The following is a 12,127-nucleotide window of genomic DNA, read 5'->3' on the forward strand; positions in this document are numbered from 1 at the left end:
CCTTCAGGCCCCAGTGCTTGGGAATCTCTTGTTCTTTGAAGCCTCAGGGTTCACTGCCCCTTTCAAAACATATTAATTCTGTCCCTTGCTGATTCTATATTTAAAACTTACCAGAGGGTAAAACATCACTTGTGGATGCTGGAGATCCTGTTTCTCTAACCTTGGCCCTGGGGGATGCCTGGTAAAGGCACTTCTGTGTCTCAGCTTTCCCAGATAATAACTGGGAGTGAGGATATGGGGAGGGGAGTCCTTCCACACCTGTGACACCAAGTGCTCCACAAGAGCATGACATTAATGAGTGCAGTTAACCTCAGCAGCTGTCAGTATTTGCATGAATGTCCAACACCCTTTAAATCCTCCTCCTTTCCCCCCTCAAAAGGCTTTTGGATGAGGAACTTAGCAGGTCAGTTGTGTAAAAACTGAGAAGCATCTTAAATGTCCAAGCCTCTGAAACAGCATGGGTGCCCCTAGGAAAGCTGATCCTGGTGGGGATTTTTGGACCAGTGCTGGTTCTGAGTTTTCTCTGAGCTGGCCATGTTTTCCCTCTCTGTAAAAACAAGCTAAAATCCTCTAATAGCCCTCCTCAAAAAAATAACCCCACAAGACTCCAAACGAAGCAAAATCATTAATTTTGAACCCAATGAATATTTAGTTTCCTGTGTAATAGGAATTCCTGGGTAAATATTAGATAGATTCCCAATTTCAACCTGAAGCAGTTTATTCGGCTGCTGTTCACAAGTCAGACACAGCAAAAATCAAAGAAATCTCTTTTGATTCAGGTTGGGTAATATTGCCTGAGGGGTAACATAATTTTCATTTCCACACATCCAGCACTGGCACAAAACGGCATGGACAGGTATGAGAAATGGATCATAGATCCTTGGTTCTAAAATTCCAGCTGATAATTTCATTTTTTTTTTTTTTTTTTTTTTTTTTTTTTTTTTTTTTGTGTAAATAATAATTACCAATAAAAATATTGCTTGAAAAAAAGAGAATGTGAAAAGAAAAACACCATTGCATTTGATAAAGCAAAATCCTTTGCAGTACTGTCAAAAGAAAAAAAAATTAAAAGAAAGAAAGAAAAACCAAAAGAGACTTAAAACAAATATAGCTGTTAAATAAAAGATCCAGGTACCAAAGAGCAAAATTTAATGAAAGCCAAAACTGTTAAATATGGAATCCTGTTGAGAAAAAATGTCAATGTCTTTAAGAGTTTTACCATTACTCTATTTTTAAGAAAAGTGTAGTAAAAATACATATTACAAGTTTACATTTTCCACGCTTTTGTCCTATTCACCTTTTTTTTTTTTTTTTGTAACCCCTCCACTGATCAAAAGCCTTTGACAGCTGCATCTCACATCTTCATGTCACAGGTGGCCAGTTCTAGCAGTGCTGCTGCTCACGAGACTGCTGTGACCTGCTGCCATGGGGTCCTGTCTGGGGAGGAGGGGGCACTGCTGGGTACCAGAAGCCTGTTCCCACCACACTGGCCTGGAACACGACAAGAGCTGGGTCAGGAGACTCATCTGAGGGCTCTGGACATGGAAAAAGGAGCTTGTGCTGATAAGGATGCCTCCACTTGTGCTAGCGTTACACAGGACGGAAGTTAAAATTAAGAAAAGAGGGTTAAAAATAATGATAAACAACAGAAAGCACCCTGAAGTGGTGTTTGGAGCGGCTGATAACAGAGTTCATGTTCAGCAATGAGAGATGAAGATCACAATGTTCCCAGTTTTGGAGAGAAGAAAACATTGGCACAAGACATGCTGTGCCCAGGCTTAGGACCTTGACTCTGACTCGCTGGTCTCCAAATTGTTGGAGGATGGTGGATAAGTGGAGCAGATGATTCAGACCAGGCTGGTGTTCCAGGTGGTAAATGCATTGCTCTGCACAGTCATACACTAATGGAAACTGGTATTCACACATTTTCCAGCCTTAATTCCAAATCTCCTCATTGACCTGTGCCAGTCATTTGCCTGCATCATTTTCTCTTCACTTGCCTCCCTTCTTTCACGGCTCCTCTCTTGCTATGTTGCAAAAAAGAGAAAAGACTAAAGAAAATGAGGAAAAGCAGCTCAGAATGCTCCAGTAGCAGCTCAGTCCCTGGACAGGTATTTGCTGGACTCTGTGAGAACCTTTTAACTTTATTTGCCATCAGTGAGATGGGACCAGGCCCAGTGGGCTCAGTGTGGCCTCTGCCCCACAGACCTTCTCCCTCCCCAGATGTGCCCCTGGGAATCCTTCACTTGAGAATGTCACACCCCTGGGGTGTCTCAGCCCACCAGGGTGGGAAGCATTTGTCTGTCCATGCCAGAGATTCACAGAATGAACCTTTTGTGCCGTTCTGGAAAACCATTCTCGCTCCCTCCATCTCCGGGCGTGTGGCTGGACCCCCAGCTGCTGTCTGGCACTGTGGGGATTCTGCAACACCGAGTTTGGGGTCAGCAGCCTGCTTTCCTGGCTTGTGGATGCTTTCCCTCTCTAAGGATAGGAGTGGGAATCTGCTACGGTTGGCTTTGTACCCAGACAGGCCACAGCTTGATGGGGAGATGGAGTGTGACCAGCACTGATGCTGCTGAACGTCATGGTCACTGAATTAAGCTCTTGTAGGATCTCCTCCTTGGTTTGCTTCAGCAGTTTCTTCTGGCCAGCTACCTACAAAATGTCCCTCTGAGTTAGAAAAGAATGGCCATAGAGGGATTTCAGAGCAGAGGGCAGGGGTGTCCCCGTTGCAGCCCCACGCTGTAGCACGTTAACTGGTTAATTGGCAGCTGACTAGAGCTGGGCGTCTGCAGGTGGCCTGATCCCAGCCCGAGGTGGTTCCCTTATGTGACCACCAGAAAGGGAGCACACACAGAAGCTAAGCAATGAAGAAATGGTTCACAATTGCTTATTTTAGCCCCCAATAACCTGGGCAGGAGAGTCACACGTGAGGGGAATACATTTACTTTCCCTCTTCAGCAGCCGACCGTGATCTCACACCGACCCTCTGCTCCCACTCCAGGCACGTAATTTTCCTCTTCAACCACCACTCATCACCTCTGGAAGAATTACTGCTTTGTCCTCACGCTACCTGGGGTTTCCAAACTCACCCATGACTTCACCCCTTGTAAAACAGCCTCATGTTTTTGTTCAGGTTTCTTCCTGCATCGAGTCCTTCCTTCTGCAGGGAGAGCTGGGGGCAGCTCTGTCTGCCTCGCTGTGAGAGCTGCACAGCCTGAGTTCACCACAGAACAGCCAAGGCAGAATCACCACGGACAAAAGAGGTCAATGCTGACACCCTGCACCGAGTTCAACTTGCCACGTATTGGTTTTTCTTTTCTTGCTGTTAGTATCTCAGACATTGTGGTCTGCATCCCAAACTAAACCAGATTGAAGGACTGAGCAGGGAAGGGGCAAAGGGCTGATGTTACCCTGACACCACAGGAATTAGTAAGAAAAAATATATATATTGCACACACTAAGACTTATTAACAACCAAGTTAAAACAAAATGGCATAGTCCTCATTAGTGTTCCAGTGGTTCTTTGATCAGGGATGGTTCACGAGTCTGTAAAATCCCATTACACTCTCCTTATTGCAGTACAGACCTGTTTCTGTTCTCCTGCCAGCGGATCTGTTTGCAAATAAAAAGGGAAATTGATTTGATTTCCTTGAGAAGATCCATCCAATTGTCCCTTCTGTCATCATCGTTTGTCTTGTTGGTGTTGGGTATGTTTTTTGGCTCTGGAGGGGTGGAGTTGGGCTGCCCCTGCTCTCACCCAGGCAATGGGTCAAAAGGCCAATTATAATCCCGTGGCTCCCAGGGACATGCCAGTGCTGTGGCTCATGCATGGGATCGTCTGCATGGACTTGGGGAAATCGTGGCTGACCACACGTCCGTTTTCTCCACTGCCTCCTGCTGCAGCCGGCCTGGGAAGGGTTGATGTCCGTATGGCTTCGTTGATTGATTGCTGTGGGATTAAACAAAAACCCTTTTTAGGAAAGACGGGGGGGTCTCCCCCTGTCCTTTGCCATGTTGGAGAAATTACAATATCAACCAGTGTTGTCTTTCTGTTACTGTTCTCCCTTTCCTTGTCTCCATTCAGACTCTCACTTTCTGCATGTCCCCACTGCATCTGCTCAGTTCATTCACACCTCTTCTACATGCAAAATTAAATGTTTCAGCAGTATTTTGGGGCATAAAGCATCAGTGCCATATGCCAAAAACCTCTTCGAACTCTACAACATAAGAACAGTCATCCTGGATCTGAGCAGAGTATTTTACACACTTCCCCCATAGAGATGCTATTGCTACTCCAGGACTGTTATGCACGGTGGACTCTGACTCACTGCAAACATATGTTTAACTTTCCTCATGTGAGAACTTGAGCATGTGCCTATGTTTTTGTCTACAGTGATGACTGAGGTAACTAGGAAGTGCAAGCCTAATTCAGGAAACCAAATTCCATCTTCCCGTTCCAGATACATCCAAAACATTCACTTTTAGAGATCTAAGGAAGCCACTTGCTTAGAACAATTCAACTAAAAGATAAAGCAAATTTGGTTTCTTTGCATCCAAGCCATCTCCAAGGGCACCATTTCTTGACTGGGATATTCAGGTGAAGGACTATCCATAACAGATAAATCTGGAACAGCTATTGAGCTCTTGCATTCTGACACATTTTTGCAGTGCTTTTGTGCCTTACCTAGCTTAGAGTGGGCACAAATTATAATCTAATCTTTGTAGTTCCATGTACTCTATTTGCTCACATTATTTTGTCCCTGTGCTCAAGGTAGCTCTCACTGCCTGTGGAGTTTCCTGAACCTCAATGGGAAAAGAGCTGTAGCACATTTTCAGTGCATTAGAAATGTTATTATTGCTGACAAAACATTCAGCGTGCTGTGAAATGGCGACATAAAACCCAAAGAGGCAGCTGCTTATTTTCCTTTTGATTCTGGGTGAGTTTCAGTGAAATGAAAACCTATTTGGATTTTTTGAAACTCACTGCATACTTCATATGCCCATAACAAATTCCATGCTCATGGGAGACGCCGAGGAAGACAAGGGAGGTGTCACATATCTCACTGCCTCCTTGAAAATTATGGTATCTGTATAAGGCATTGCCAAAATATACTTGCTCCACAGATGCTGCATCAAATGTCTATCTCCAAGGTTCTCAAATCTAATCCATTCTTGACACAACACTCAGAAATTCAGGCACACCAGAATTTAGGGCTGAAACAGATCTCCTGGGCTGTAGGAAACATGCCTCTGCAAGACCACGACAGGGTGGAGTTAAAAAAAACCAGCAACATTACAGGAGACATTGGAGAGCAATTTCTCTCAAAGAACATGCATAATTCTGGAATTTGGAGGCCCACATCATCCATTCCAGTGCAACAATGCTCTGAGCATGTATTGGTGTTGTCAGCCTGGAAATGGTGCCAGCAGGGTGCCAGCAAAGGGAACAACAGGATGTGAATCATTACTGCTCTCCCCCAGTTTTATCTTGCTGTTGGGTTTGGGGATTTTTCCGTATTGCAGCATAGGCTGTATCACACCAGCCCCAGCACACTTCATCCATGCTGCACACACATTTCCTTCATTAATTTTAAGGAATTTCAACGTGTTTCTGTTGCTGCTTGTGCCGTGGTTTTGCTCTATGTCTGGATTTTGAATTAGCATTCTGCCACATGTCTGATCTTGCATCAGCTCCCCATGACAGCCCACTTGACCCTCTTCCAGCCTCCTCAGATGGCCCTATTCCTTTCTAGCAAGCTGAGTGACACCACCACTTCATTATCCCTATGTCTTGTCTTTCCACCCAAGGTCTGGGCTGCATCCATCTCTGCAGGCAGCTCTGGAGGGCCAGGGAGAAGGTGTGAAAGGCCGTGCAATGGGGTGCCACCTTCATCCGCTTCGATTCACTTCTGGACTTGTAACAAAACTCGATTAAGGCAACCAGCATGGCGAGTCCGAGCCCACCGATGAGGATATAGAAAACCCCCGCCACATTGCTGAGGCTCAGCGCGCTCGTCTTGTCCTGCGGGAGAGAGGAGGGAGGGAAAGGGGGCACACAGGGGAGGAGAACAACAAAATCAGTCTGGGATTGCTCCAGGAAGGGTGCTGCACAATATAGCAGTACTTGGCATTACATCATCTTCCTCTTTAAATGAACAAGTGACATTTCTAAGAGCGCTTTTTTTTAAATTTTTTCATTCAGTGTCAAGCAAATCTAACGTTTCCCTCACACAAACAAATAAACATTTCCTCAGCAATGTGACTCTTGGTAAAGGTTTGGGATCTCTGTTTTTCAATCAGCTAACTTAAGTGCTTGTTTTATCCAAAATGTCTAGTTTGAATTATTGATTAAAGGAGGATAAAAATTTGAATTTTTCCTCCTCTGTGACATTTGCTTGTCCCTGATGTCTCGCCTGAAATAACCTGTTCTCTTGGAAATGCTCATTCCTTCATTCCTAGATTGTTTCCCCCGCAAATTCTGTTGCTGAGCAACACATTGAAGTGGATGGACTTTTCTTTCTTTTTTTTTTTTTTTTTCTTTTCCTTTTCGATTCTGGGGTTGAGGTGACACCTGAGCTGTCCTCAGAAACTAATTTGATTCCTATGTAATAAGGCAGTTATTTCATATGCAATCAAGACCAGCTGATGCATGTCTAAGCTAATTATTTGGTTGGCAATAAATAGGGCTATTAATGAGCCGCAACTTCTAGTCAGCAGCTACATTTTGATTTTACAATTGCCTAATGAATTGTCACGGCTCTCTGGGGAAGAGGCAAGGCTCAGAAAGACTCATTTCACTGTGAGGGAGACCAGATTCCCACATCTAACCCTGATGTCACTCCCTGCAGCTTTCAAAACCTTCTCCTCCACGATGACCAGGTTGAGCTGAGGTGTGAGGATATTCTGGGCAGCAGCAGGATCCAAACGTGGCTCAGCTCCATGTGCAAGGCTCCTGTTTCTAGGACAGGCTTTCTCTAAGTGAACCAACAGAGTCCCCTGCTCCACACTTGCTGCTGCTCTGCAGTTTTGACTCAATACCTGTTTGACAGCACAGATTCCCCAGGGCCAGCCCAACAGCTCAGTGCAGATCTGCTGGGGCCCCCAGAGTCTGAGCAGCATTGACAGCCCTGCTCTGTGGACGTGGCAGGGAAATTGCACTGTGGCTCATTTGAGATGTTAAAGGATGACATGGGTGCCTGCAGAGGGGTCTGCAGCTGGTGATGAAATTCTGCACAGCTCTTGCTGTTCTTCTCTGCTGCTCCATGGACTCGTGGGCTGGTGGGTGGCACAGCCTGTGCCTTGCCCTTGCAGGACAGTTCATTCACTTGCTCTTCTTGGCAGGTTTTACACAAAGCAACCCACAGTTTTTGGGAAGAGAGGAGATTCAGGAAACAGGAAAGGATATTGGAGTGATGTTGAAAGGGTCCAAACTGGAACATCAACATGAGCATGGAAGGTTTCAGTACAGGGCACTCTGCCTGACACTGGTACAGTCTTTCAGGCAAGTATGTTTTGCAAAGGATTCTTTTTCTGTATTAGGGTTTGATGGCAAAAAAAGTCAGCCCTCAAGGCATGAAAGCATCTCAATTTTCACAATTAAAAAAGCCTCCTGTAACAGAAGAGAATGTAATTTTTTTTTTTTTTTTTTAATTAGAAGAAAAGTGGGTTCCAGTCAAGAATGCTGAAAAGATATTTTTTCTTCTATTTCTCTTTCATCTGACCCACTGCCCATGCAAGCTGCAAAGCTTCTTCCCAGCTGGAGCTCCCACTGTGGGCTCTGGTGCCATGGGGAGCAGCTTTCCATCCTGAACCCTCTGCTGAGAGATGCAAAGGTTGTTATGGGGCCATCCCCACTGAGTTTCAGTTGCTGGAAAAAACTCCACAAGTGATGCAATTTTCTGTGATTTGCTGATTGATCACTTTCTCAAGGGACTCTTCATGGTCACTGTGTGCTGGTGGAAAGGTTGGGTTTCTCTCTTGTATAACCTTCATGCACTGGTCAGGTTGTAATCTTGATGCTTCCTGTGTGTTCTCTGTAATGAGAGATTTCTGAAAATCTCCTCTTAATTTCTGCAGTTTCAATATTTGAAAGATTATTTCTCTGGTCTTTCCTAATCTGCCTTCATGCAGTTTTTCCCCCAGGATTGACTGTATGCTTGTTCAGTCATCTCTTCTCTGCAGATTGTTGGGTGTACTTTTAAGCATCAACTGGGAAATGCTGGGAGTTTTTTAGTGGAGATATAGAGAAGCAGAGCAATTACTCTAAGGAGACTGTGTTAAAACATATCAGTTACTTTGCCCTTTAAAACTAAATCTGAAGGAGCTGCTCCTGCTACAGGGAGGGATAAACCCACTAAAAGGGGGCTGCCCTTCTCAGCATCCTAATCTTTTAGCCTGGCTTCTTAATGAAATGTGGCTGATTAGCACATGCTGTCTGCTCAGAGGGAAGAATGGGGACAGGGATGTAGGTGGAGCAGCCTGTTTATCTGTGTATTACTAATAATTCTCAGCCTATACTTTCTCTATGATTTAACAGATGGGTGGAAATCTCCACAGTATCAGGAACATCCAAGCTTTGTGCAAAAGGATGACACTGTAAGCATGAGAAAACCTATTGATGCTTTCCTCCAAATAAATGGATCAGTGCAATCATACAGTAGTCTTTGACTTGCAGCCATAGATCCTTAGGAAATTTGCCTTCCTTGGCTCTGTTTGGCATGGGAATACACAAATTTCAGGGTTTATTTGCCACGATATTTATTTCCACCCTGAGTTTGGGGTTCATGGGCCAATGAGGCACCTCCTCAGCTGGCTGCAGTGGCAGAGCAGTCTGGCAACCAGGAGAGGCTGCTGGTTCTTAATTCCCACTTTCCTTCTCATGCCAGCAGCAAAACAACCAGTAAGAGAGAGGAGATGACCCAAAGCATTTTCCTGCACCACCACTACAACTCATTTCGAGGTTGTTATGTTTTTCTTGCATTTACTTTGCAGTAGCAATATTATTGTTATTGTTATTACTCTTATTACTCCTATTCCCATTATTACTGTGACAATATGAGTGAACTGAATGCTGTCTTTTCCAGGAGGCAAAGGAAAGCATTGAGAGGCACAGTGGTGGGCCAAGATGCAGGGAGGGAAAAAGCAGAGTGAGTTTCACTTCTGCTCCCCTAGTAAGGTTTCTCCCAAGGAGCCAAAGGCAGATTCCTGGGGCACTGAGAGCTGCTGAGCTGCAGGGCACTGCTGATGGCACAGCCTGCTACCATGAGCAGGCTGAGAAGTGGCACTGCTCCTGTGGTGATGCTTGACTTCTTGCTCATCCTCCTTTTAATATCCTTTTCCTGCCTTCCCTCTCCCAGCAGGACATGCAGAGATGTTCTTTGGGAAGGAGTGACATCTCGTGCTCCCATCAGCTGCAGGACCTGACCCACATGAAGAGTCAAAAGCCCTGAGTGCCCCACTGAGCCTCTGCCTGCTGTTTCCATGCATGATCCTGCCCCAGTAATGCTCATAAAAACAAAAAGTCCCACATTATTCTGTCTGCTTGAGAGGACACTCCCCTCCTCTCTGCTCAGCTCTGTGACACCAGATGCTCTCCTGCAGAGCTGCCCATCACTGAACCAGCTTGTTAGTGGGAGTGTAAATGTCACTGCTCATCTCCCGCAGCAGCAGAGCCCTGACGTGGGGGGAAGATTGGCAGGTGAAAAGAGAAAGAAAAACCCATCTTCCCAGAAGAAAAACCCATCTTCCCAGCTTGTTGCTGCAGCAACCAGGCACCTTCCTGTCTGTTACTCTCAAACATGGCACTGTGTCCATCATCCCCTTTGTCATTGTTTAATCCTTGTTGGCTGATGGGTATTAGGGCCAAATTTGCCCAGTTTCCCAGCAGGGCTGGTCCCTTCTGTCACCCAGTGTGGGCAGAGCCCATTGGCAGCACAGGGTGATGGCACCTTGAGTTGTTGCAGTTTCCAGAAGATGAACTGTCTGTGGAGCAGATGGCAGCTCCAGAAGTTGAGCATTTACCCCAAAAGCTGGGCAAACTTTGGTGGGGTAAGACCTGAAGCTCAGCAATGAAGTTCACAGCACTGGCCATTGTCTCAGAGTGCTGCCAGGGGATGTGCAGGAGCACATGGATGGCTGGGGATGGGGCTGCTCAGCATAAGGCACCTTTGATTTGAAAACCTGCCAATTTCCTGCAAAGTCATGGCAAGGCACTAGCAGGACTTTTTTTCCTTTTTTTTTTCTCCCCCCCCACCCGCCACCCCCCTTTTTTTTATTTTAATAAAAACCAAATTCTTGCATTGGAGAAGAGGGTTGGGAAATGTGTGTCTTTGATAAAGGTCTTCTAATTGCATGACACACCTGGGTGTCCCTGAAAGCAGCTTGCTATCCTGGTCTAGGAAAAAACTACTTTCTCCCAATGCCTTGCAGAAGCCCCAGGAGTCACATCCATGTGCCACAAAATTGAGAGTCTACCTTGTCATTACATTTCAACAACCCAAGGCATCCCTTGCAAACCCATTTCATAGCCTGCAAAAAGCCCATCCTGCCCTTGTTTGCAAAATCAGGGAAGTGCCTATGACAGTGTCTGCCTCTCTCCTGCTGAGGCAAGTAGAGCAGAGTGAGAAAAGCTGGGAGACAGGACCAGGAATCGGTGGGTGGTTTCTAGCTATGAGCAGTGCTGGAGGTGAATGTGTATAGAAAAACCCTGGGGCTGCATGTTCAAAGTGGGGACAAGAGCAGCAGGGACATTGCCTGGGATGTCCCACTGTCTGTGGATTGAATGCCCAGCAGCTTGTGGATACCATGACATATCAAAATATTCAGCAAAGCAGGAGTGTCTGCCTCTGGAGTTTGAGTTCAGATCCACTAACATATCTACTGTTTCTTCACAGGAATTTTTCTGGATAAAAAACTTGGTGGGCAATAGATAGGCAAACAGATTAAAATCAGGATGCACCAAAATCAGTACAGGCATGAAACATCATCTGGGACCAACAAAAATAAGCCTGAGAAACACCAGAAGTTCTGCTAAGCTCTGGCTAAAAACCTTGGGCACAAACCTTACATCCAGATAGGCCCTTACTCCTCTTCATAAGCACTCATTTATCATTCTGAAAATCTTCCAACTGTAAACTAAGCTAAACTCAACAGTAGACAGAAATGGGAAGGTTTTATCATGCCTGTGTGAGGAAAAATATGAAATAGTCTCTAACCTCAACAGCTCAGCTTTGGACCTTGGCTGTTGGGGAAAGGTGAGTATTCCAGCCTGTACTGGAGGGATCTGTGCCCACCATGGGCAGGATGGGGGCAGCTGGGGTGGTGATCAGCCCTGCCTCATCTGTGGATCATGAGCACCATGGAAAAAGGAGGGGGATGCTCATGCAGCAGCTGGGCAGCTCAGCTTGTTTGCAATATGTGCAAAAGAGCCCAAGAGACAAAAATGGATAGAACTTGGGTGGGCAATGGTGGGCACGTTTCCTGGCTGCAGTAGTGAGAACTGTGAGCAATGCAATTTCTTGGACTTTCTGTAGGTGGGAGAGGTGATGTTTATGTTGATTTCTCTGATGTTTCATGTCACACTTCTGTTGCAGACACGGTGCAGACGCTGAGCAAGGACTGGAGATGAGATCCTTTAGTGTAACACCCAGGACTCTTCACTGTGATCTTCCACAAAAACCTTACATGGTTTAAGGTTTGTGCCTCTTGATTTCACACATGGAGTTTCAAGCAGCTCTCATGACTTTAGGATCCAATCTCATTTATTCACATGTGATTCACATGTGTGTGATTGTGTTTTCCAAGCACATGTAAATAACATGTGATCAATATTGAGGTCATATGATCCACATAAACCCATGTGTCCCAAACCTTCTCTTTCTGTCCCTATTGGTTGCCCTATTGTGTGGGATGAAGCCCTGCACCTACATCTTCTTTGTATTTTTCCCCAACAGAATAGTGATAAAGCACAGTATTGTAGGGATTTTGTTTAAACTAAACTAATTTCACATCCATTTCCTTATGGGCATTTTATTGGCTATGGGATTTCTCTGGCACTGACGCATGCAGGCTCGTGGTGAAGGAATTATGGAAGCTGTGTCATGGCTTCAGTTTCCCAGCAGAAGTG

At 45.5% G+C, this 12,127-nt stretch overlaps 1 protein-coding gene across 3 annotated transcripts in view; it reads right to left on the reverse strand.

Annotated features, from left to right (window-relative positions):
- Positions 1-756: 756 nt before the first annotated feature.
- Positions 757-12,127, reverse strand: part of GRIA1 (glutamate ionotropic receptor AMPA type subunit 1) — a 121,215-nt gene continuing 109,844 nt past the window's right edge. For 2 of the 3 annotated variants that reach the window (XM_056502603.1, XM_056502602.1), the window contains exons 15-16: positions 5,891-6,025; positions 757-3,973 (exon numbers count right to left, since the gene is read on the reverse strand). In XM_056502603.1, coding sequence (XP_056358578.1) covers positions 3,785-3,973; positions 5,891-6,025 — 324 coding nt within the window. In that variant the 3' untranslated portion in view covers positions 757-3,784. The remainder of the gene's footprint in view (positions 3,974-5,890; positions 6,026-12,127) is intronic. The other variant, XM_056502604.1, reaches the window with a different exon arrangement.

Source organism: Oenanthe melanoleuca, chromosome 13 (assembly GCF_029582105.1).
Source record: "Oenanthe melanoleuca isolate GR-GAL-2019-014 chromosome 13, OMel1.0, whole genome shotgun sequence".
In the NCBI taxonomy this organism is placed as follows: domain Eukaryota; kingdom Metazoa; phylum Chordata; class Aves; order Passeriformes; family Muscicapidae; genus Oenanthe; species Oenanthe melanoleuca.